Raw genomic sequence first — 26876 nt, 5'->3', positions numbered from 1 at the left:
AATACTCGACAAACGTTACTCCAATATTAGACACTGGGTCGAGTGCACCTACCCGTAATAAGGACGTCTTTGTTCAATCGTTCGCTAACCCAAGTGCCTATTATTAGCAGTAATATATGAACAGATTAGCATCAGTTCGCGGAAAATCGACGCGTGCTTAAAAACCATGAATTGTATTTTGTTTAATGAACCAATCACAGAAAACATAGTAAGCGAAAACATGTGTACCAGGAAGTTTATAACATTTAGAAATGTCACCGAGTAAGAAGGAACTTAGTCTCAGCTTCTTAATATTTGTCTGTGTCGTTAAAACAGGTAAGTGTTTTGTCTCGTTTGTTTACTCTTATGTAGATCACAAACTAACAGACATGTGTTTCTATCTTTTTGTAAACAATTTACCTAAGTTAATTTGTTCTGATATTTACTAGTTTGTTTTGATCACGAAATAGAAGGATTTAGAGCTAGCATATTTTTTTTATTTTTTTTATACATGCATACATGTACATCATTCGTGGGTCGTCTGGAGATGGGCTGCCCCAGCTACGACCCACAATACATGAAACACTCTCTATTTTTTCACAAATAAACACTTGTTCATTTCTTTCTCTTTCACCTTTTCACACTCTCATACTGTAATTTCTTCTTTTTTACCTCACTTTTTTACACTCTCGTATAACCCCTCCTCACACGGAGGTAACAAAAACAAAAACAAAAATAATGCGGACCTTTTGTCCGGTTTCCGGGTTCCTTAGCTACATGTATGTATTTTTAACTAGCATATATTAATACTTAGACTAGATAAAGCATACGGCTTTTAGCGTCATTGACTATTCAGAGCTAAATTTTAAAAGCTTAGTCAACTTAACGAAAACGACTAAAATTTTCAAAAGGTTAAAGGTATACACAAAACATTTTATGATTATACTCCACTTTGTTGTTAGAACAAACTTAAATATTCACAGACGGTCATTATCCGGACACAGACCTAAAACTCAGTCCCTTTCATGATGTTAATGTTACATACTGAACTACCTAAAAACTACAATTTCCTGATAATTGTTTTTTGTTTATTTTCGTCAAAACAACGCACGGTCGTGATAACGAGATTTTACAATGCATTGTAGACGCAGATCCATGTACAAATTATGCAAACTATGCTGTGACTGGTACCAGTTCACCAAGTTATGAAGAACCAGACATTTCACAGAGTCGATGCGACAGTACTTTAACTTCACAGTGGTACCGTATATCTGGTGGTGCTGGGGAAGATCTAGCCACAAGCGGAGTCATTCGGACCACTCAGTGTGGGACGCTGAATCCGGTGTGGATGAACGGTAAGATTTAATTTGTTTTTGAAATTTCATTGCCAAAAGACAGGGCTCTCGGATATGAAATAAATGCAATCTGCATGTAAGCTTAATTTACAGAAAATAACAGTTTTCATACAAGTGCTTCACTACGCTAAATCTTGCTCTCATTTGTGTGTCGGTGTGTATACATGTTGTGTGTTGGTGTTGATACATATGTGTTGGTGTGTATACATATGTGTGTAGGTTTGGATACATATGTGTGCTTATGTGGATACATATGTGTGTTGGTGTTGATACATTTGTGTGTCGGTGTGTATACATATGTGTGTCGGTGTGTATACATATGTGTGTCGGGGTGAATACATATGTGTGTCGGTGTGTATACATATGTGTGTCGGTGTGTATACATATGTGTGTCGGTGTGTATACATATGTGTTTGTGTATATTTATATGTGTGTCGGGGTGAATACATATGTGTGTCGGGGTGAATACATATGTGTGTCGGTATGTATACATATGTGTGTCGGTGTGTATACATATGTGTGTCGGGGTGAATACATATGTGTGTCGGTGTGAATATACATGTGTGTCGGTGTGTATACATATGTGTGTTGGGGTGTATACATATGTGTCTTGTGGTATTAATATGTGTGTTGTTGTATAGATGTATGTGTGTTGGTGTATTTATTTATATGTGTTGTTGTATACATATGAGTTTTTTTGTGGATATATATGTGTTGGTGTATATACATATTTGTTTTGGAGCATACATATGTGCGTTTGTGTGCATGCATATGTGTTGGTATGTGCATTAATATGTGTTTGTGTACATTCATATGTGTATTGGTGTGGATACATATGTGTGTTGGTGTGCATACATATGTGTTTGTGTATATTTATATGTGTGTTGGTGTGGATACATATGTGTGTCGGTGTGTATACATATGTGTTTGTGTATATTTATATGTGTGTCGGGGTGAATACATATGTGTGTCGGGGTGAACACATATGTGTGTCGGTATGTATACATATGTGTGTCGGGGGAATACATATGTGTGTCGGTGTGTATACATATGTGTGTCGGGGTGATTACATATGTGTGTCGGGGTATATACATATGTGTGTCGGTGTGAATATACATGTGTGTCGGTGTGTATACATATGTGTGTTGGGGTGTATACATATGTGTCTTGTGGTATTAATATGTGTGTTGTTGTATAGATGTATGTGTCTTGGTGTATTTATTTATATGTGTTGGTGTATACATATGAGTTTTTTTGTGGATATATGTGTTGGTTATATACATATTTGTTTTGGAGCATACATATGTGCGTTTGTGTGCATGCATATGTGTTGGTATGTGCATTAATATGTGTTTGTGTACATTCATATGTGTGTTGGTGTGGATACATATGTGTGTTGGTGTGCATACATATGTGTTTGTGTATATTTATATGTGTGATGGTGTGGATACATATGTGTGTTGGTGTTGATACATATGTGTTGGTGTGTATACATATGTGTGTTGGTGTTGATACATATGTGTTGGTGTGTATACATATGTGTGTTGGTGTTGATACATATGTGTTGGTGTGTATACATATGTGTGTTGGTGTTGATACATATGTGTTGGTGTGTATACATATGTGTGTTGGTGTTGATACATATGTGTTGGTGTGTATACATATGTGTGTTGGTGTTGATACATATGTGTTGGTGTGTATACATATGTGTGTTGGTGTTGATACATATGTGTTGGTGTGTATACATATGTGTGTTGGTGATGATACATATGTGTTGGTGTGGATACATATGTGTGTTGGTGTTGATACATATGTGTTGGTGTGTTTACATATATGTGTTGGTGTTGATATATTTGTGTGTCGGTGTGTATCCATATGTGTGTCGGTGTGTATACATTTGTGTGTCGGGGTGTAAACAAAGTGTGTCGGTGTGAATATACATGTGTGTCGGTGTGTATACATATGTGTGTTGGGGTGTATACATATGTGTCTTGCGGTATTAACATGTGTGTTGTTGTGTAAATGTATGTGTGTTGGTGTATTTATTTATATGTGTTGGTGTGTATACATATGTGTGTTGGTGTTGATGCATATGTGTTGGTGTATATACATATTTGTTTTGGAGCATACATATGTGCGTTTGTGTGCATGCATATGTGTTGGTATGTGCATTAATATGTGTTTGTGTATATTCATATGTGTGTTGGTGTGGATACATATGTGTGTTGGTGTGAATACATATGTGTTTGTGTACATATACATATGTGTGTTGGTGTGGATACATATGTGTGATGGTGTGGATACATATGTGTGTTGGTGTGAATACATATGTGTTTGTGTACATATACATATGTGTGTTGGTGTGGATACATATATGTGTGTTGGTGTGGATACATATGTGTGTTGGTGTGAATACATATGTGTTTGTGTACATATACATATGTGTGTTGGTGTGGATACATATGTGTGTTGGTGTGGATACATATGTGTGTTGGTGTGGATACATATGTGTGTTGGTGTGAATACATATGTGTTTGTGTACATATACATATGTGTGTTGGTGTGGATACATATGTGTGTTGGTGTTGATACATATGTGTTGGTGTGTATACATATGTGTGTTGGTGATGATACATATGTGTTGGTGTGGATACATATGTGTGTTGGTGTTGATACATATGTGTTGGTGTGTATACGTATGTGTGTATGTACTTTACGATTTTGGGCTTCAGATGAGGTCTGTCCCTGATATAAATGAAGTTAACAACTGTTTGTCACAATACGATAAATACGTTGTTATGTCATAAACACATGGATAGCAAGGACCATTTTTTAATTACAGAGTGAAGGACTTCAAATACAAAATAACATACACCATGTGATATTTAATTTCATATAAATATTATTTGCACAATTGTCATTATTAATTGCATCCCATAGCTCAGAGTTTGATGAGGTAATTTCTTTGCAGAAACTAATTGAATTCAGTAGTGTGATTCACAGACTGACTGGGGAATTGCATAGGCCTATCCTTGGTAGTGGTCTGTAACACTTTCCTGTTTATAGGTCGAGGTCTGTAATACTTTTTCTATTCATAGAATGCGGTGCGTAACCGATTATTTGATTGGCTGTTGATCGAAAACTGTGAAAATACTCGGGTCAATTTTTAGTAGCGGTCTGTAACACTTTTCTATTCATAGAACGCGGTCTGTAACACATTTAATAACTCGTTACATCACGTCGCTCCTCCAATCAGGGCTTGGAAAAACCATCAGACAGATAATAAAAATGTTTGTTGGTATATATACGTATGTTTGTTAGTGTATATACATATGTGTGTAAGAGTGGAAACATGTGTGTTGGTGTATATATATATATATTTACATTTGCATGGCATTGTCACTATATAGCCTCTTTGAAAGCTGTGTCGTTGATGGGACTTAAATTACCGTGCATCACGAGACACAATTCTTAGCGTATTAATACGACACTGACCGGAACTACAATATCTAATATAAATAAACATGACGGCTGCTGAAATATCGCTGGGCATTGTGAGATTTGACGATGTCATTGTAAATTTATGTGCAAAATAAAAAATAAAATAAAAAAACGCTTTTATTACAACGAAAACAAGACCAAGGTCTGCAATATCGTACAAAATGCACATCGGTTGAAATCACCAATGCCGGCAATGGAAACAATTTTAACGCTCATGCAATTTATCAGAAATATCGTCTGTTACACTGCACTGATCAACAGGGGTTCGTTACAAATGTCTGAAATACACATATTCTATAGACCTACTGACACATATGTTTCAGACCTACTGATATGAGTCACAGCACACATATACATTTTAGACATTTGTAACGAACCTGTGCTCCGTCGCAAGATCACTCACTTCAAACGCTATCAGTTTCACGCGTCTCGCATCCACGGTTCTTCATTTTCAGATGAGCAAAGAGAAAAGTTCGAATTAACTTTCAAAAATAACTTCCTCGTGGTCGGATTTACGGTGTTCACTGTATTTGTCCATGCGGTTGAAATCACCAATGCCGGCAATGGAAACAATTTAACGCTCATGCAATTTATCAGAAATATCGTCTTTTACACTGCACTGATCAACAGGGGTTCGTTACAAATGTCTGAAATACACATATTCTATAGACCTACTGACACATGTGTTACAGACCTACTGATATGAGTCACAGCACACATAAACATTTCAGACCTTTGTAACGAACCTATGCTCCGTCGCAAGATCTCTCACTTCAAACGCTACGGTTCCTCAGTTTCTGACGACTTGTCAAATAACGATGCTGTTATAGAATCTACCAACTGTTGTCAAGTTCCCATACAATCAAAAATACATTCACGCCTGGATTCTTCACAAAATGAGCAAAGAGAAAAGTTCGAATTAACTTCCAAAAATAACTCCCTCGTGGAGGGCAAGGTCGGATTTACGGCGTTCACTGTATTTGTCCATGCGCGATATTTGTTCCGGGGAAAAATCGAAACAATTTCAAATCTAACTTTCAGCTCAGAGTTCTATTGATAAACTTAAATCACCCTGTAGACATATCATACGCAATTGTATTGATACTGAATTGTGGAATAAAATTTAAGTGTTTGTTAAAATTTCAAAGTACTACTTTGTTTGCCAATCAGCACGCGACAATACGCTGTTCAAACTATTGAACGAAATTGTGTGGACCGTCGATAAGGCGGGCATTTTTAATTTTAAATATAAATTAAAAGTTAAAAAAGAACATAAGAGGCAGACAAAACGTAAATATAAGTATTGAACTGTTATGTTGTTTGCTTGCAAAGCTGTGTCATTCAAATAGATCATAAATACCATACAAAAACAGTTCAATGCTTAAATGTTGCATGTATCATTGATTTTGTAGGGAATATTTCGGCCGACTGTTATGGAGAAGTGGACACGACTGCGTGTGTTGTATCAACGTTCAGTACTTGTCACTTAACTATTGCCATCAAAGTAAAGAACTGTTGTGGTTACCGTGTGTATTATCTACAGGAGACATCGGCATGCCCCCAGGGTTATTGCGTTGGTGAGAAAAAATCTGCTACAATGTATGAGTATGGTGAAACCACGAAGTTTGTATATTCAAAATTTCGTACATATATACACGTATAGAGCTATTGTTTTACAGTTTGTGAATAACAACCGCAACAATAAGTATTCATGAAAAACAGACCTTTTGCAGTAAATGTTGGAAAATCGAAATATATATTTGAAACACATTGACAAATGTCGAATAATAAAAAATAAATAATTGGTTTGGTTTGGTTTAGTATTGTTCAACGTCCTATCAACAGCTATGGTCATTTAAGGACGGTCTTCTATGTGTGCAAGATGCATGCGTGTAGTGTATGGGTGTGTGTTTTGGGAGGCTGCGATATGTTCGTGTTTGTCTCCTTGTGATAGCGCGGAACTGATGCCGACTGTATAGTGCTACCTCACTGAAACATACTGCCGAAGACACCAAGCAGGACAGCCCACCCGGTCTCATTATACTGACAACGGGCGAACCAGTCGTCCCAATTCTAAATTGCTGAGCGTTAAGCAGGAGTAGAAACTACCGTTTTTACAGACTCGTGTATGTCTCGTCCATTGGACAGAACACAACGCCTTCCTCACAGGGGGGAATGCTCAACTAAAGGCCAAAAGGGAGACATTAGGTAGAAGAAAGTTGTTTAGAAAGAGGAAAAAAGGGATATGTAATAATGTTACACCGTGCATATATATACCGAGAAATTTCAACCAAAGTGTAATTTGTTTATGTTCAGATTGGCTTTTCTCGTTCCCTAAGGAAGGTATGACGTTTCCGAACCATTAGTTGAATCATCTCTCTCGGTTTACAGGTGCATCAATGTTTCTGTTATTTTGAAAAAATCCTGTCTTGATTTACGCAGGGAAAGACAAAAACACGTTGTTAGTCCGAAAATGTCACCATTGTACCATCACTTTGTGCAGTGTAACAAGAGTCAGGTCATCAATTTGCTTAAACAATTACAACCTATTTAACCTGTAGGAAAGAGAATGCTATTTTTTTCAATGATTCCAATGTGATTAAAAAGAAAAGTCATTTGAACCTTTGGCATAAGTGTTTTGAAGTTTCGCACTCGGCAGAAGCAAGACGGACATATGTATTTTTCGCAGGCCTTAAATAGAGACGTTTGTTTTTCCCACGCAATATGCAGTAGCAAGTAAACTGTAAAATTTCTAATTATTGCATCTCAAATATTGTTTTTTTGTTCAGATACTATCTCAGCTACACCCTGTGCAACAGAGTCCACATGTACAGCGACAACAACAGCAACAACAACAACAACAACAACAACAACAACAACAACAGCAACAACAACAACAACAACAACAATAGCATCTGAAAAGTCTTATGGTTAAGTATTCAAATGATAGTTTACTGCAAACGTACAGGTTTTAGCGGTATTCAAATTTTAGCGCCCTCTGCACTACAGGTATTGCGCTAAAACAGCTGTGCGAATTGACATTTCTGTATACAGATTTTTATTGCATATTTTTGAGCGGGGCAATTCATCAACGCGCTAATCTGTAAAACGTCGACTAAAAATAAAATTTGAGTCCGCTAAAATAAGAACGTTTAAAGTATCAATGTCTTGCACAATTAATTTTTCAACAAATCCTATGCCATCATCACTTCTGTGTTTATGATAAAGTAAAACATTTAACGCTCATGGCAAAGATGTTAAAATACAACCGATATTCCAATTTAAAATAAAACGTCTGGAGGGGGGAGAAGGTGAAAATACATATAAATACATGGGGTTTTTTTTGTTTTTTTTTACAGTGAGTGACGGTGTTCCAATAGACACCGGCGTTTCAGATGCTATGCTTGCGGGTATTATATTAGCTGTCATAGTTGCAGCTATTGTAATCAATGTAACAGTTATTCTGATCGTGTAAGTGCCTTGAAGATAGATGAAGAGTTATCTTACTTGGTATTTACATTAAATAATAGTTATTCGAGGTTCTGATATATTGCTTTATCACAACCTAGTTCGTAGGTCATCTCAAAGCGGTTCAAAAATTATCATCCGTGGTTTTTGGGACCTTTGCAACCAGCCAATATCTTTCTCAACTCCCTGGGGAGTATACATCCGGTGCTGCCATTTCGGCGCTCACAGCTAGCGTTCAAAAAATTAGCAATGCCCAACCACGTACAGATGGGTAGACTAGAACAAGCAGTGTTAAGTATTTTGTTCAAAGAACAACACAGAACCGTTCCATGACTCGCAATCCTTCGGTCACGAGTACGTCGTCCTACCACTAGACTACCGTGCCTTCTAAGACGAGGGCTTATTGTTTGCATTTCAGTGTGTATTTGATGACGCGTGGTAGTGAGCTATGCAGCATATATTATGTTTATTGTGGTGAAATTCCATGCAATAGTCACCATTTAAGAACTAATCGTCAGTTGAGAAATGATAAAATAATGAAAAACGCCATTTGTGCTTGCATCTAAAACAAAACGAAAAACGTTTTGATCGAGAAAATGTAAGTTTATCAACTATATATCTCAAAGATTTTTGATTGATAGCTTCATTGCTGTTATTGTAATTTAGGACTTTGTTAACGATATTTGACTATTAATTATACATGTATTACATTATAATTTATCACTCTGGTAATGTTATTTCACATCTAAGATACCTGACTATTCATATTCTTCTTTTGTTTTAATCAGACACAATACAGTTGATCTGATTTCCTACTTTACAAAGATAGTTATCCATTCCTTTATAAATGTTTGTTTTTCCTAAGATAAGTGACAGCATGTGTTCTAATTTTACAATAAAATGACGTTTTTTCTTCATTTCATGAATTCAAGAAAGTCGAAGTTTGTCTCAAATAGCGTTTCACCTTTTAAGTATACATCAGAAGAAGAAACTAATGATATTTTTATAACAAGTAAGTGACAAGATGGTAAATGATTAAAAATGATAGAAACTTATATAGTATTGCAATTGTGTAATATCACAAGTCACATTTATGCGATGCCACAAAGCATTTATTTGTGGTATCATAATTCATGGATTTGTTTTAATTTTCAACATTCATTGGACTCAACATATTGGTGTAATGTCACCAATAACGTTTTTTGTATTGTCACTATTCACATTTATCAGTCTCGTTTGTGTAGTGTCACTATTCACATTTATTAGTCTCGTTTGTGTATTGTCACTATTCACATTAATCAGTCTCGTTTGTGTAGTGTCACTATTCACATTTATCAGTCTCGTTTGTGTAGTGTCACTCAGGCCATGTATGGTACATTTTTTTGTAACACCAGACACATTATTTAGGACCAGTAACATTGAATAGTCATATTAGTATAGTGACCCTATAGGACTATTCATTTAGTTTTTATCACCAAATGCATTTAAGAAATGGCGCCTATAATGTGCAGGTTATTTCCAGCACGTACACCAGTAACCTTTATGAACTTTTACTAAGGCTATGTATGTAGTGTCACGGTCACCTTTGTGTAGTGTCACCCAGGCTATGTATGTAGTGTCAACAGTCACCGGTGTGTAGTGTCACCCAGGCTATGTATGTAGTGTCAACAGTCACCTTTGTTAGGTGTCACTAAGGCAATATATGTAGTGTCAACAGTAACCTTTGTTAGGTGTCACTAAGGCAATATATATAGTGTCAATAGATACCTTTGTGTAGTGTCACTTAGGCTATTTTAGTAGTGCCAACAGTCCCCTTTGTGTAGTGTCACTAAGGCTGCATATGTAGTACCAGCAGTCACCTTTGTTTAGTGTCACTAAGGCTAAGTATGTGGTTTCACTAGTCACCTTTGTGTAGTGTCACTAAGGCTATATATGTAGTTTCACTAGTCACCTTTTTGTAGTGTCACTAAGGCTACTGATGTTGTTTTACTTGTCACCTGTGTGTAGTGTCACTAAGGCTACTGACATGGTTTCACTTGTCACCTTTGTTTAGTGTCACTAAGGCTACTGATGTTGTTTCACTTGTCCCCTTTGTGTAGTGTCACTAAGGCTACTGATGTTGTTTCACTTGTCCCCTTTGTGTAGTGTCACCAAGGCTACTGTTGAAGTTTAACTTGTCACCTTTGTGTAGTGTCACCCAGGCTATGTATGTAGTGTCAACAGTCACCTTTGTGTTGTGTCACTGAGGCTATGTATGGAGTGCCAACAGTCCCCTTTGTGTAGTGTCACTAAGGCTGCATATGTAGTACCAGCAGTCACCTTTGTTTAGTGTCACTAAGGCTAAGTATGTGGTTTCACTAGTCACCTTTGTGTAGTGTCACTAAGGCTATATATGTAGTTTCACTAGTCACCTTTTTGTAGTGTCACTAAGGCTACTGATGTTGTTTCACTTGTCCCCTTTGTGTAGTGTCACTAAGGCTACTGATGTTGTTTCACTTGTCCCCTTTGTGTAGTGTCACCAAGGCTACTGTTGAAGTTTAACTTGTCACCTTTGTGTAGTGTCACCCAGGCTATGTATGTAGTGTCAACAGTCACCTTTGTGTTGTGTCACTGAGGCTATGTATGGAGTGCCAACAGTCCCCTTTGTGTAGTGTCACTAAGGCTGCATATGTAGTACCAGCAGTCACCTTTGTTTAGTGTCACTAAGGCTAAGTATGTGGTTTCACTAGTCACCTTTGTGTAGTGTCACTAAGGCTATATATGTAGTTTCACTAGTCACCTTTTTGTAGTGTCACTAAGGCTACTGATGTTGTTTCACTTGTCCCCTTTGTGTAGTGTCACTAAGGCTACTGATGTTGTTTCACTTGTCCCCTTTGTGTAGTGTCACCAAGGCTACTGTTGAAGTTTAACTTGTCACCTTTGTGTAGTGTCACCCAGGCTATGTATGTAGTGTCAACAGTCACCTTTGTGTTGTGTCACTGAGGCTATGTATGGAGTGCCAACAGTCCCCTTTGTGTAGTGTCACTAAGGCTGCATATGTAGTACCAGCAGTCACCTTTGTTTAGTGTCACTAAGGCTAAGTATGTGGTTTCACTAGTCACCTTTGTGTAGTGTCACTAAGGCTATATATGTAGTTTCACTAGTCACCTTTTTGTAGTGTCACTAAGGCTACTGATGTGGTTTTACTTGTCACCTGTGTGTAGTGTCACTAAGGCTACTGACATGGTTTCACTTGTCACCTTTGTTTAGTGTCACTAAGGCTACTGATGTTGTTTCACTTGTCCCCTTTGTGTAGTGTCACTAAGGCTACTGATGTTGTTTCACTTGTCCCCTTTGTGTAGTGTCACCAAGGCTACTGTTGAAGTTTAACTTGTCACCTTTGTGTAGTGTCACCCAGGCTATGTATGTAGTGTCAACAGTCACCTTTGTGTTGTGTCACTGAGGCTATGTATGGAGTGCCAACAGTCCCCTTTGTGTAGTGTCACTAAGGCTGCATATGTAGTACCAGCAGTCACCTTTGTTTAGTGTCACTAAGGCTAAGTATGTGGTTTCACTAGTCACCTTTGTGTAGTGTCACTAAGGCTATATATGTAGTTTCACTAGTCACCTTTTTGTAGTGTCACTAAGGCTACTGATGTTGTTTCACTTGTCCCCTTTGTGTAGTGTCACTAAGGCTACTGATGTTGTTTCACTTGTCCCCTTTGTGTAGTGTCACCAAGGCTACTGTTGAAGTTTAACTTGTCACCTTTGTGTAGTGTCACCCAGGCTATGTATGTAGTGTCAACAGTCACCTTTGTGTTGTGTCACTGAGGCTATGTATGGAGTGCCAACAGTCCCCTTTGTGTAGTGTCACTAAGGCTGCATATGTAGTACCAGCAGTCACCTTTGTTTAGTGTCACTAAGGCTAAGTATGTGGTTTCACTAGTCACCTTTGTGTAGTGTCACTAAGGCTATATATGTAGTTTCACTAGTCACCTTTTTGTAGTGTCACTAAGGCTACTGATGTTGTTTCACTTGTCCCCTTTGTGTAGTGTCACTAAGGCTACTGATGTTGTTTCACTTGTCCCCTTTGTGTAGTGTCACCAAGGCTACTGTTGAAGTTTAACTTGTCACCTTTGTGTAGTGTCACTAAGGCTACTGATGTGGTTTCACTTGTCACCTTTGTGTAGTGTCACTAAGGCTACTGACATGGTTTCACTTGTCACCTGTGTGTAGTGTCACTAAGGCTACTTATGTGGTTTCACTTGTCACCTTTTTGTAGTGTCACTAAGGCTACTGATGTTGTTTCACTTGTCACCTTTGTGTAGTGCCACTGAGGCTACTGATGTGGTTTCACTTGTCACCTTTGTGTAGTGTCACTAAGGCTACTGACATGGTTTCAATTGTCACCTCTGTGTAGTGTCCCTAAGGCTACTTATGTGGTTTAACTTGTCACCTTTGTGTAGTGTCACTAAGGCTACTGATGTTGTTTCACTTGTCACCTTTGTGTTGTCACTGAAGCATTTATGTGTTACCAATAACGTGCACCTGTCACATATGTGTTTTATTAACAGCCACATTTTTGCACAGATATGAGACACTCCCACATAAGTCATCATTTTACGCTGCATAGTTTTATTTTATTTTATTGATATAGTATTGTATTAATGTATATTTTAGTTTCATCCAAATTGCAAAAAGAGGAAAAAGGAATTCTAAACTAAAAGGAAACAATAGTTATTCATTCATTTATAAACTATCATGAAATTAAATGTAACACTACTTTCTTCGTTCACAGGATGTAACACAACGTTGGTACCTCAACCTACTTACCCTCCTCCTGGTACGTATGTGCTTTTGATATCTTAGACATTCACATACCGTGTTATTTATGTATGCGTCACATACAATTTATTTATATTCTGTTGAGCTTTGTTGAGGCAGTGTCATTAAATATGTTTTTGTTTGGCACAACGTTTTAATGGCACAGCCTCTTTATCAAATGCCTCAATGTTTATGCCCATCACTAAGGAAGCTACCTTATGTTATTTTGACGTCATAATTTCCCGTACTAATTTCTTATTCCTTTTTATTCAATTGGTTAAGAGTACCATATTGAGGTAGTGTTAAATTTCGTTTTGAATGGGAGGCGAAAAGGACTAGTATTTCAGAGTGTACAAATTGATTTCAATATCTGCCAATTCTATCATTATGTAGTTTTCCTTTACTTGTAACGGTGTTTCTATTGAGACTTCCACAATTTTTTAAACAGATCACGTACACCATAACTGTGATTTATAATAAAAACGTCATCCCACACAAATAGATATGGTGAAGTTACAGTTGAAGTACCAGCAAGCCTAGCAAGAAAAGATTAATTGATTATTTATTTTTTTAAAGCGTATTTCATTGCAGGATGTTGTACTCCTCTAGAACATTTTTCCTGTAATCGCTGATTGTGAAATATTCCTGATTGACATATAAGCAAGCTTGAATCGTTAAACATGTATGTTTATCTAAACTATATGTGTACGGGAGCACATGCTAGTATTGCATATGCATATTAGCAATACTTGGTTGTTTGTCAGTAGGGAGAGAATATCAATGGTAATAGGTAATGCTTTGTTTTGATGTGGGTTTTTTTTATCGAATCAAGATCCTGATTCTTTTATGATGTGTAGCATTAGGTTTAATAGAATGAACAGCTAAATATGCAAGCTGAGGAACCCGAATAGTTTGTTTTAACGTTGTTTATTACATTTCTGGTTGATTTGATGCACCTAAAAATTGATTTCTCTCTTACAGGTGCATTTGATAACCTACAGGGAGAATGACGATTATACCACGGTGTAACCCTATTGAAAATCACCAATTCTCGTTATAGTTCCCCATCAAGCTATGGCAAAACTGTCTAACAGCTTATACAGGGAATTGGAGCTCATCTGAGCCGAAAGCTGCAAAAGAAACAAATACAAGAGAGGAAATGAGAGACATTGTATTTCCCATGACAGATGAATGTGTATATTCCTCATACAACCTCTACAGGTTCCCTAACTTCCGACTCATTGGAGATTTGGTTTCCAATTAGTAGATAACACAGGATTTCATAGCTCACTCTGCTACTTATGATGTCAAGCATCAGTGCTTTGTGACGTTAACTTCCATTGTGACGTCATTGTTCATGGAAATTGTTTTCTCGATCGGAAACAGAAACAATATATATAGTTTTCTAATCATAACATCTGAACGTTTTGGAAGACAAAAGGTCACCAACCTAATGATGGTTTATTTTCACGTTCAACTAACTTGAGTTAGACAAACTACTATACAGCATAAATCATATTGCATTATTGCAGTGTTTTCAGTCATTCATTCCTTCAAACGCAATAAATTTATTTATTTATTTATATGAACATGGTACTGCAATTCATATTGATTACAATGGAAGAGCTAATATGCGTTCCCTTTATTTTCAGTTTGTAATGAAATAAAAATTAATCTTTTAAAACAGAAGTCATAAATAGCCTGCATATTTTCTATTCTATCTTCTACCGTGGCAAATCATATTACATCTGAAGAATTTCATTTAAGGTTTGGTTGCTTGATATTAAGATCCGTGGAATTTAGCAATAATGTAATAAAAAAGTGACTCTTTTGGTATAAGGAGCAATTTATGCAATAATACTCTTCTAATCTCATCTGAAAACTGAGTATCCATTCATCAAATACGAAAATCTAATCTTAAAAGTATCAGGGGATATATTGTGTACCGAGAAATAATTGTTGCATGTGATGATAATAAACAAATTAAACACATGAAAATCGGCTTCTGCAACAAATAACATGAGCTACAATTTATACTTTATATGTTGCCGTAATTATGTTAAGTCGCGATTGAAACATCCCTTCAGAATTCAGAGTGGAATGCGTTTTTATACTATCCTAATACGTATTTGACTCTGATGAGTCCCACTTATACATCACAATAAACAAGTGTGCTACATTTTAAATTCACCAAATTGCATCGTTACTATAAACAGAACCAAACTCTGCAAGTATAATGGTAAATTGGGATGAATATTTTGGATAGCAGAGTTCTTGTAAGTAATCGTTTTAACCCAGATATCTAGCTGTATCACTAAGTTTAACAATAAAAGTATTCGTGTCAATCGATATGTATAATTACAAAAGACATTCACTCTGATGATTGGGAAACAAGTACTATTGTATCACTTCAGTTTAAGTACTGAACAATGACGTCACGCTGGTAAACCTTCCACTTTGATTCCTGCCTGCATGGGGACCTCGTGATGAGGATCGACCTGATCATCAGCATGATTTCTGTTTTTGGTTGTTATTTTGTAGCTGTAATAGAAAAAAAACATTACTTATCGAAGTATTTGATATAAAATAAAGCTCGAATTGTAAAATAAACAAACTTATCTATTTATTGTCAAATAATTATAAACCCACATTTTCCATATTTGACCTCTTTTTATTACTTGGTTGANTGGTACTGATGCCGACTTTATAGTGCTACCTCACTGAAACAAACTGCCGAAGACAACAAGCAGGACACCCCACCCGGTCACATTATACTGACAACGGGCGAACCAATCGTCCCACTTCTAAATTGCTGAGCGTTAAGCAGGAGTAGAAACCAGCATTTTTACAGACTCTGGTATGTCTCGGTCAGGAAACAGAACCCAAAGCCTTCCTCACAGGGGCAAACGCTCAACTATTCGATTTAACATTAAAGCTTGAATTGTAAACTGATCAAATTATCTATTCATCGTCAAATAATTATAAACCCACATTTTCCATATTTGACATCCTTTTACTACCTGGTCGAGAGGTGGTTTCCCCTTTCGCCATTTTGACTTGCGGAGACATTCCATTTTTCTCCGTTTTCACACTTCGCTTGGTAGTAGATTCACAGTTTTAATTATGGTTTATTTATTAATTCAATATGTACATAATTTTACGATTCCAAGATGAATGTTTCATTGTAAATAGGTACCAGCCAGTCGAAGGATATTCTTTAACATGCGCGTGTTATATCAGTGACGTTATGTTTCTTTTTTAAATTTTGAGATATATGATTGTTTAAACGGTAACCGTTTATCTCTCCGTTATATATTTTGTTGTTTAAATGTTCATAGTTATGTCTAGTTATAGGAACAGCTTGCCTTTAAAGTTTGACAAATTCCTTCTCCCAAACTGCGGCGTTTATTTTACTTTATTATCTATGCAAGTAGTACGCATCCGACGATCATTTGTTTGTTGGATCCAGGGCCAAAATTGGACCCTACGTTCGTTTTTACTTAGCAGTATGCTGTTTTTGAAATAGGTACTTGATTTATATTGAAGGCTCAGGAAATCATCATGAAATTACAGAAATCATGAATGAAAACCATGGTAAATTGTTTTTTATATGAAATGATCAAAAAGGAAATATACAAATGTATGGAACCATGAATGAATTCAAAAGTCTGGTGTATTGATTTGACCATATCCAGTTAAGGTAGTTCTGTTTCTAAGGGATTCAATATTTTTGTGTTATGCATATTCTAAGTTAAGGATACATATAATGAGCGATAGGACTCATCGACCACACAAAATACTATATATACATATATTTATATACATAGAATATAATATTTTATTCTGCATTTTCTTTTAATTGTTACACTTACCAAACTATCATAACCGTCACATGTACCGCAACAACTAGTATCATCACAATAAGCGCACCAAGCAGTGCGCCCAGTGTGATTCCAGCCTGAGGGATGTCTAAGTATATATAAGAAATCAGCAATGCAAAATATAAGACAAGTTATAAAAACAGGCAAATGTGTATCGTATTTAGATTAAAAATTACAAAGAAACACGTGTATCTACATAGATATAAACTCAACGTGTCTATATAGATATAAACTTATCGTGTATCTATCTAGATATAAACTTAACGTGTATCTGTCTAGATATAAACTTAACGTGTATCTATCTAGATATAAACTTAACGTGTATCTATCTAGATATAAACTTACCGAATATCTATCTAGATATAAACTTAACGTGTATCGTATCCAGATGTCATAAATAAATAGTTGAATACGTATTGTATCCACATGTAAATGAAAAAGAAAATGTGTATCGTATCGGAATAAATAATAGTAATAAATGTGAATCGTATCGACATAAAACAGCTAAACGTGTATGGTATCTGGATGAACAAGTAAACGCTAGCATGTACTGTATATTGATAAAACGTAAATACAAACATGTACAGTATGAAGTCAAAATCGGTGATAATTCCTAGCTACAAAACATCATTTACAGAGCCTATAACATATTTGTTTAACTGTTTTCAATCAGTAGTAAGATATTATGACGTACCCGCTTGTATTGATGGTGAGCCGTAGGTGGTATTGTCTGATATATAAGACGCGGTGGTGGTAGTTGTTAGGACGGCAGGTAATGCATCTAAATAATAAATAACGCAATTAAAATGGAATGCAAACATTCATAACAACGCTAGGTTTTTTTACCTATTCTATCATTATATCAGTTATATATGACCATAACTTTATATAATTACATAAAAGAAGCAAATATGATAATCGAAGTAGTTGCCCATGTATTTCAAAGTATTTTTTGCTTTATTGATAATTTCAAGAAACCGACACACACAAACTACCAAAAATAAATCCCTATCAATTCATCTTATTTGCTTTATTGAAACGCCGAATCAATTATTCGAAGATGATACACAAGTTGAAATTACCATTTAGGTTATTTGTAATACAGTAGGATTCCAATAACCCTATCAGAAGTAAATAAATCAATAAGTGTATTTCATCAGGGAGGTTTTGCATTAACTTCGCCGGACTCGTCACCAGGAACGTATTGTAGTATGAGTTACTTCCCTGTTCTCCTTTTCACATCGAACAAATATATTGTGTCTCACACCTAGAATGGCTGGTGAGACTGTTGTTCATTACTTTTGATGAAGAAATGACAACATATATGTTCTGACTGTAGTGCTTTAACCACACGATGATATCAGGGATCAGCAGCACTGAAGGGTTATAAATACCCTGACTGAATATGCAGGCCTTGAAGACTTATAAAGAATATTCTCAATTGAAACTTCAGGGGCTTAGCTAGCCCTAGTCTGGATTGGATTCATAAAGGAGAAGTCGTAGACATAGACTGCTTTTTGGGTACATTTGGGACACGTGAACAATTTGAAGGAGTCTAAAAGCAGGAAGAAAGGCGTAGAAAAGTACAATATCGGCCTGACTGGATAGAAATAATCGTCCTGTACAATAGGAAAGCAAATTAATACAGTCATGAAACATTAGGTCGAAACAGTCAAGTCAGGGAGTTACAAGATCAGACTAAAGGCCCTATTGGTCAATCTTAAAAAAGGCAGAAAGAAAATAATATGATAAAACTGCATTTTGCTACGTCGACGGTGCGTAGATCGAGATATGCTTTTAAAAAGATTTACAGAAAAAGAAAATATCATTACACAACGTCGCCGGCAGATGGAGCGACGATATAACATAATTATTAATGTTTTACAATCGAAGTTCGTAAGAATCATTAAACCAATGATAAAATGTACTTAACTTACCGAAACAATAAGCTGAGGGGCATAAAGAAGTTGGTATTAGTTCGTATACATAGAAAGACTGGCAATTCTTCAGTTGTATTGACCACGTCTTATGACAAGAGGTAAACAGGGAACGCATGCACATCTTCACAGTCTTAGTAGTACCGGTGCTTGGTAAAACTGAAAACCACCAGATATTTCTGTAGGTTACAAAATAGGTTGAAAGTCAATGTATCAGAGAACATCAATAAATATCGATTTTTATAATTTCATTGCAGCTCACCAGTGAAAAGTATCTGTGACAAGCTCAAAAAGTACGTCATTATATTATCGTTCTATTGTTTTAGATAGTGTACAATCCATGCATCTAATTCATTTAGTTTGCAATTCCATGAACTAGTACTTATAGAATTAATGTATGTTTGGAAATGACCGGATAAAGATACCAATTTGACAAAATATGTTATTTTAAGTGAATTTGGCAGTTTTTAACCTTTTGCAGGACAAATTCAGACAATATCCTCCAAGTGTGATATCAGATATGTATGAATGTTTGCAAAATTGACAAACATAGTATTTTCGTTTAATAATGGAAGTAAAATTTCTTTGAATTATTCTATTAACTCAGAAAAGCAATTTTAGTTTCCCCTACCCTTTATTTTTCAGTGACAAAACACTTTTTTTTCACCATTTTTGGCAGATTTAACGCTTAATAAAACGTTCTGCTATTAAACTTTCAAAAATAGTTTACAGATCAAAAGAAAATATGTCACTCTTTCTAAAACAGCCATACAAATTTGGGGTCCGTGTGCTTCATTTTTTTGTCACATATTATTTTCTTTATATTGAACATAATGAAGTTGTACAGCAAAAATGAACTTAATTCAATTAAACTTGGCGACACGATTAAGATGTATGTGATCAATCCAGTGTCAAAAATGTGAAATATTTTGGCCTTTCGTAAAGCGGAATAAATACACATGTTCAAAATGGCCGCGGAAATAGTAGGTTTTTTTAAAATTCTTGGGGAAAAAAATCTACAAACGAGATATCTTGATTTTTGACATTTTTTTCAGATGCGTGTTTGAAATTGATCGTAATTTGATTAATATTACAAAAACCCTTACACGAAATCAAAACGAGACTTGAACGTGATTGAAACTTCAGAAGAGTACATCCTTAAAACAATATTAGCCTAAATTGGCTTTTTGAATTTTGACTAAAGGGCCGGTTTCCAAAACGGCCCCTTCTCTGATTCAAATTTCATGTTGGTGGTGCATTGCCCATGCCGTTGTGGTCACAAATCTATAAAGTATAAAGATTTAGGTCACTTGGTTTGTTTTTTATGGCTCCTCAAAGTTGTACCTTTCAGAAGCTGTCTAAGTGTTGATAAAATGTGCATGTTATGTAAAATATTAATGAAAATCTAATCAAATGATGGTCACCGTAAAGAATACATTCATGGCATGATTGTGACAAAAAATCATGTTTCCATCGCGCCATTTGGCTGTTTTATGGAAGAAACAATCTCAAAAATGCCATTTTCGATGATAACATTTTAGACACAAAAACTGTGTTTTTTAGAGAATACACCCTTTTATGGGCGTTGGATGCAAACCAATTTTTATCCTATTAAACAGTACGTAATATGCTATTGATGAGAGGAAAAATCATCAAAATGTAAGTGGTGGAACATTTTCAAATGTTGGGTTGAATTAGCCTATGGTTGAATTGCCGATTTTCGACTTTCTTTAGATAATTAACAAAAAAACGAGAGTATTTGCTCGGTATGTTGAGAATATGTACACAGATATGAAAAAAAGTGAGAGAAACACTTTTTCATAAAAAAAATCCAAGATGGCTACTTCACAAGTCCCCGTGGTTGAAGACATTGGCTGACAAATAGACAGAACAACAAACAAAACGTGTTCCTTATGATTTTGGTTGGTTTTCGCATTTACGGGAGTGTTCATAGCTACGGGCGATTGTATAATACCTATATTTATAAGTTTGGTTAGTCACATGGTAACGGGGATCTTTCATATCGAGCCCCAAACATACTTTCGACATATGCACTCCGTTGCCGCATGGAAAACTATTTCAAGTTTTGTCGGAATTTCTTTACCTGTGGTTGTAATGGTCGAGGGTTTTCCAGCGTCCTGTAATACCCAAGGTAGTACAAGATACTGGAGATGTGCGCACACATTCCCATCGTTCTCTCTCCAACTGGGCACTGGCAGTAGTAGTCCTTTATTGGGGCCTCAACATCGGGTGAAACGGTGAACCGTATCCAAACGTTATATTTCGTTTGGCTTTTGTGTCGAGAATGTATTTGACATCGGAGAAGGTCTGGGGAGTGCTGGTAAAGCCACACCTCATAGTCTCCGTCATCACTTAAATGTTCGGCGATGTAACCAGGAGCCAGAGATATCTGATACGTTCCACACGTAATGGTTCTCAAGTAATCAAGATCGAGACGGGGAAACAGTACGGAAGATGCATCCATCTTGACAAACTCGGACCTTGCCCGTCTAGATAGATCCGGATCTGTCTTGACTCTCTGAGCTAAACCATTCGGTGTTGTCAAACGGTCCTTCATACGTTCAGCCATTAGCCTATCTTTGGCATCTCTCTCTGGAGATCTCTGGTAGATCGGTCCTCTAATACCATTCAGACAGGCTGTGACGGTTCGAAGCAAAGCCTCGATGACATTGATAAAGCTGTTAGACACCAATTGCGTTCGGAAGAACGTCCAGTGTTTCAGACGACCATGATAGGATTCCACAATCCACCTCGATTTGGTGATAGTTCTGTCAAGATTTGCTTGGACGTCAGAATGTTGACTTTGACCGGGTTTCAGGTATGACGGCATGCTAGCATTGAGGCCAGAGGCTTCGAGAACTGGTAGGACATCTCTAAAACCTCGGTCAACGACAACGTTGTCGTCTGGTTGTAGCCAAGTAACTAGCTTGTCCATGACTTTTTTTGTAATTGTAGCATCATTTTCGCTGCCAGTGAATGGTCCTACTGTGTCCAGAATGTAGCCATCTGGTAAGGCGATGCTCATGAATTTGAGATAGTTTCTCTTCTTCTGGCCACAGTAGGACATTCTCTGGAGCTTGTGGTCGGAGCTTTTCTGGATATAAATATAGGTGCCATCTAATATGGCAGTGGCTTTATCTCCAAAAAATGCTTCTGAAAAGACAGTATTGTGCCCGAGCAACTGTTCTCTTGTCAAGTGATCCGGACCTAGAAATTGTGGGACTATCGATGTGTCTAATGCCTGTACTATGGAGTGGAAAGTTTTGGACACACTTGACTTGGAAATTCCAAAAAGAGAAGAACACTGACTCCAGGAAATGTCGGTTTTCAGTTTTACCCAGAACAGTAATAGAGCATCGTGTGTAGTCTTGGTATATATACCAGATGAAAGATATGGGGAACAGTGCGAGTGGATTTCGAGGAACTGATCTTTGGACCAACCTGTCCAGGCCATGCATGCCGAGTCATCAAGAGAAGAAAAGCTTATTGTAAACGCAGACTGGTTCTGTGAAAGGACGTGCGACACCTCTAGGAGGTCATTAATGATTTCGGACGATTTTGATGGTAACTGAGATTCCAAGGAACCTCTACCATCAAGGACAACCTCTGTAGACGGATCTAAGTCGTTACCAATAAGGTGAATGGAGCAGACGCGGGATGAGGTGGGACACCACAGTTTGTGTGAATAGATCAGGTGATGTCTTGCACGTTTTGGTAAGACTGATGATTTTGTTCCATTTCTTGCAAAGGTAACAAGACAGAGACAGCATTTTTTGTGTGAAGATGATCCATTCAAAAGATCATGAAGGGTCAGCAACGGCAGGATATGGGACGGGGAGTCGTCTTCTTCCTCTATTTCCTGGTTCTGCTCGGGTTCAGGTTCAGGCTGATTTTTGTTCCGAAGATACTTCATGTAGCACTTCTGGCAAATAAGTGCTTGTTCCTTTGCTGACATCAATCCTTGTTGCACCAGCGTATCTAGGAGCCATTTATATTGTGGACTATTTACATTGCGTGCACTTCTGTTCTTATTGCCACTACGTTTCTTGAAGTATACTTGACACCCTTCTCCAACACATTTACCCTCCATCTTGAAACAATAACGATTGGTTTATGAAGCGTCGATAAAGTAACAAAATAGCAAGCCACCGATGATTGCTGTAAACAGCTAATACTTAGTAGTTTGGTACAATTATGCGAAAATGTGTGATAAATAACGAACAACTAATTACACAAAATAACAAGACAATATAATAAATCACATTCAATACCTCCAAGAAGCGCAGAATTGATTGATTACTTAGAACAAAATAAAGTATTTCATATGGATAATCTATCTATTCGATGTGGCGTGGTCGGCAGGCACAAAGAAAGTGAGACAAGTCAGGGTCCCAACCCTGACAGAGCCACAACGCTTTGGAGATGGGACAATAAAACAAGGAAAGTGAGACAAGAATAGCTAGCGTCGAGTCAATGATTCCGTAAACGTATAGACAAAGACAAGAAGATACGGATAAATGTACAAGGCCACACGATCAGAAAATTCAGAAGAGGACAACTTGAGATAGAACAGTATTCATGTATCAGGGTGTCCTCAGTGTAAATCTTTATATCGATACTGTTTATTTAGTCGTTACACATCATAAAACTGTCATGAAAATATCCGCTCTGATATTCAATATAAAAGTTTGTATATAATAAGCTATATAATAGGGTTTCAGACAAGGTTGTTACTCATTTCCCCTTTTCTTTCAATTTACAACCACATTCAGGCGGCGATATGAGAACGTTCCACCACATGGAATTAGCTGATTTTTGGTACACATATGAAACAAGTAAAGCTCTATCCGATTTTCTGATGGAAATTTGCATCCAAAACTATATAACGGGAGAAAATTGCAATTTTATGGCATTTTTCTTCATAATTGTGTCTCTGCAAGTGCATTTTCATCCGAGAATATTTTTTTTTTTGTTTTATGAATAAACACGATGTTTTGGAAATATTTATCAAAAGAAATTTATACTATGTTGCGAATTACAATTTCGAGATAACCTTCTTTTATTTACGAACTTATGTCTTTGATGCTGAAATTGACAACTTTATAAAAATACATTTTCACTGAAATTATGAAATCTGGGTGTCGGAAAGGTGTAAAATTATTCTTCGGAAAAGAAAAAAACAGTAGTTGAGCTAGATAAGAAATTATACGGGGGCAGGCTCCTATGGAGAATTAACATTACTGGAAACAGACCCTTTGACCGAAAGCATTGAGCAGCCAAGTTGACCCCATGTAGTTTAAACGGAGGCTGTGTCCCCTCTTGAGAAAGAGGGTTGGAGCCAATAGGAAAAATGAAGGTAAATCATGAAAATTACTGAAATATCATTGTTTATGTCATCACTTGCTTCAAACGCTATCAGTTTCACGCGTCTCGCATCCACGGTTCCTCAGTTTCTGACGACATGTAAAATAACGAGTCTGTTATAGAATCTACCGACTGTTGTCAGGTTCCCATACAATCAACAAATAAATTCTCGCCTGGATTCTTCACAAAATGAACAAAGGGAAAGGTCGAATTAACTTCCAAAAAGAAAACAAGGCAATATCGAAGAACGATTAACACCATAATTTGAACTCAAAATCGATTACATCAAACAAAAAATGAGAGTAGGAAATTTTAACCCAGAGAACTTTGAAAAAGTACAATGTTAATTTATCCCGGTATTTTGGAAAGATTAACATCTTCTGCTTCATCGACGACACCTGCTATGTTAATCTAAGTCGAATAAAAGTCATGGCACGTCCTCAAAAGTAGTATCGGGATAATCACAAGGAAACCATAGGACATATTAATCATCATAATCAAATCATGTCATTTAACTTGCCTATAGTTTTTATCAAGCTACATTTCTCGAAACATGGTGTCGTAAATTTTCTATGATAACCATGGTAGTATAATGAAATAGTTAAAAATCAAGACAATAAAAATTTGTAAATTTAATCTGTTATGCTTTGTACAATAATTACTTACCATCATCCATCCAAATAGGGTAACTTGTACCGCATGAATTGAGGTCAGGATAAGAGGTTGCTATATTACCCAGTGATGACAAACGGTACCACGCCAACTCAATGACTGAATCACACCGATACGATCCATCGGTAACCATATTAATGGTAGACCTCCAAACGTCATCAATGGTCACGTGGTTACTCGCGAGGCATGGGTCAGCGTCTGAAGCAAAATAGGTAGCAGTGAATAGAATGTCCCTAAAGTATGTTTTTGGTTCAAGTATTGGGATGGTCCGAACCTGTGTTAAAAATGACATAGTACATTAGAAGTAATTAATGACTATTAAAATTTCAGTTTTCACATCCTCCGGCAAACAGGAAGTTGGAAGTGTCCATATTTGTTCGTTTACCATCAATGTGTGGGCAAGAATGTCTAGTTGGTTTACTCGAAATACTAGTTTAAAATATGTTATATGTTGTAATTAATAAATGTAAATTTGACACACTGTAAATGGTTTTAATAGGCAACTATGATCTAGTAAAATGTTTACTTTCTTTTTTTGCATCGAAAAACTAAATTTTGAAATGGTGCTACCTGTTGTGTGTGAGGCATGTAACGGGTTGTAGCAGGGAGACAACTAGTGAAACTGCTAAATCATTACTTATATTATCTCCTTTGGTGGAAACTAAAAGTGAAGGAATATAGACGGAAGCATTTTTGTTGGGTTGACAGATTTGTTTATATTTTTTGCGGTATTCACCTCTCACAAATAGTTAAATCCAAACAGCTAAAACTCCTATCAGTCATTGCTTTACGAAACAAATTAGTTGACTCTGCTGGTGGACTATCAGTCCCCGATCGAAATAAGCAAGAATAAATTTTGGATAGATATTTCCGTACTTAGTTTTTCTAATGATTATTTTATAAAGATCTATTTCAACCTGATTATTACATGCGATTTTAAATAAATGTTTTTGTATTTTGTAGCATTGCCGGCAATCTGTCATTTGGCAGCTCAAAACAGCCTGTCCAGATGTAAATACAACAGAAACAAAAACACAGTGTGTTCCATAATAAATAGCCATCACTCTTGCCGCGTTGTACAATTGTCTTCCAAGTTGATGTATACTAGCGCAATCTTTTAGTTACTTGATTGATATGGAATACTACAAAGTCTAAAAGTGATTTTAACCAAACATGCATCATGGCACCAAGCGTTGAAATTCAGTTATTATGCATTTTAACACGATTCGTTTGCAACGCGTGTTTTGATTGAATACGGACATGTTCTAATCTGCGATAGAATCATGATCAATCTTGCTAAGCTCCTCCCATTGCACTTTAGCCACGACCCGTTTTTAACACAAACACTATGGCGTCAAACTCGCCTATCAGTCTCGAGTTCAAACCAAATTTCATGTTCTAATCGCCAGTATAGTCACTCAAAACAACATACTATCCCCTAAGAATAAAGTACGTGATTTCCTTAGATATCCGTGGACAACGGGTTGATGGGTCCTTTATGGCTGTTATGGCGGCGATGGATTTTCTTATAGTCATGCCGGTAAACACAGTTTTCAATACTTTGTTACAGTTTTTGTGATGTGGTACGAGGATCCTTAAGTAAAATATTCAAATATCTCGTTACTGAAGAAATCTACATCAAGAATGTGGATAGCATTGTGATAATCGACGAATTTCATCGTTAGAAAAAAAGAGATTAATGGTAAATATGTTTACACTTAAGGGAATAAAATAATAAATTGTGACCCTTATTTTTCATTAATCGTTCACTGTACGTTAACAAAAACATTTCATACATATGGTATGGGAACATTATGTTATACAAACCTGCTGTTGAAAGCAGAAAGGCGGTGAAACAATAAAAAACAACGAACGTGATTACTGGTATCATCTCT

General features: G+C 36.5%; 2 protein-coding genes across 3 annotated transcripts; one reads left to right on the top strand and one right to left on the bottom strand.

Moving 5' to 3' along the window:
* Positions 1-15715, top strand: LOC110459242 (integumentary mucin C.1-like). Of its 2 annotated transcripts, XM_021511407.1 has the most exons (8): positions 6-315; positions 1125-1334; positions 6248-6412; positions 7625-7765; positions 8195-8306; positions 9236-9315; positions 13081-13125; positions 14088-15715. In XM_021511407.1, the coding sequence occupies exons 1-8, from the start codon at positions 252-254 to the stop codon at positions 14114-14116; spliced, it is 846 nt and encodes a 281-aa protein (XP_021367082.1). In that variant the 5' UTR covers positions 6-251; the 3' UTR covers positions 14117-15715. The 2 variants fall into 2 exon arrangements, with proteins under 2 accessions (XP_021367083.1, XP_021367082.1); XM_021511408.1 differs by lacking the exon at positions 6248-6412 and having other exon boundaries at positions 1-315.
* LOC110459243 (uromodulin-like) lies at positions 15528-26876 on the bottom strand. Its single transcript, XM_021511409.1, has 6 exons — positions 26809-26876; positions 24976-25179; positions 18925-19083; positions 17682-17768; positions 16979-17075; positions 15528-15647 (listed from the first exon to the last, which is right to left on the bottom strand). The coding sequence occupies exons 1-6, from the start codon at positions 26870-26872 to the stop codon at positions 15542-15544; spliced, it is 717 nt and encodes a 238-aa protein (XP_021367084.1). The 5' UTR covers positions 26873-26876; the 3' UTR covers positions 15528-15541.

The sequence above is a fragment of the Mizuhopecten yessoensis genome, unplaced genomic scaffold (assembly GCF_002113885.1).
Source record: "Mizuhopecten yessoensis strain PY_sf001 unplaced genomic scaffold, ASM211388v2 scaffold9987, whole genome shotgun sequence".
Classification (NCBI taxonomy): domain Eukaryota; kingdom Metazoa; phylum Mollusca; class Bivalvia; order Pectinida; family Pectinidae; genus Mizuhopecten; species Mizuhopecten yessoensis.
This window is presented reverse-complemented; position numbering and strand designations above follow the sequence as displayed.

What these genes read in the sequence shown, in the direction of transcription:
- LOC110459242 (XM_021511407.1), top strand. Translation starts at nt 252, where the DNA reads ATGTCACCGAGTAAGAAGGAACTTAGTCTCAGCTTCTTAATATTTGTC. An exon ending in GAATCCGGTGTGGATGAACG is followed by an intron (nt 1,335 to 6,247) that starts GTAAGATTTAAT and finishes TTGATTTTGTAG; the next exon opens with GGAATATTTCGGCCGACTGT. An exon ending in ACCTACTTACCCTCCTCCTG is followed by an intron (nt 13,126 to 14,087) that starts GTACGTATGTGC and finishes TCTCTCTTACAG; the next exon opens with GTGCATTTGATAACCTACAG.
- LOC110459243 (XM_021511409.1), bottom strand. Translation starts at nt 26,872, where the DNA reads ATGATACCAGTAATCACGTTCGTTGTTTTTTATTGTTTCACCGCCTTT. An exon ending in CTTTCTGCTTTCAACAGCAG is followed by an intron (nt 25,180 to 26,808) that starts GTTTGTATAACA and finishes ATTTTGCTTCAG; the next exon opens with ACGCTGACCCATGCCTCGCG. An exon ending in CCCCTCAGCTTATTGTTTCG is followed by an intron (nt 17,769 to 18,924) that starts GTAAGTTAAGTA and finishes TTTATTATTTAG; the next exon opens with ATGCATTACCTGCCGTCCTA.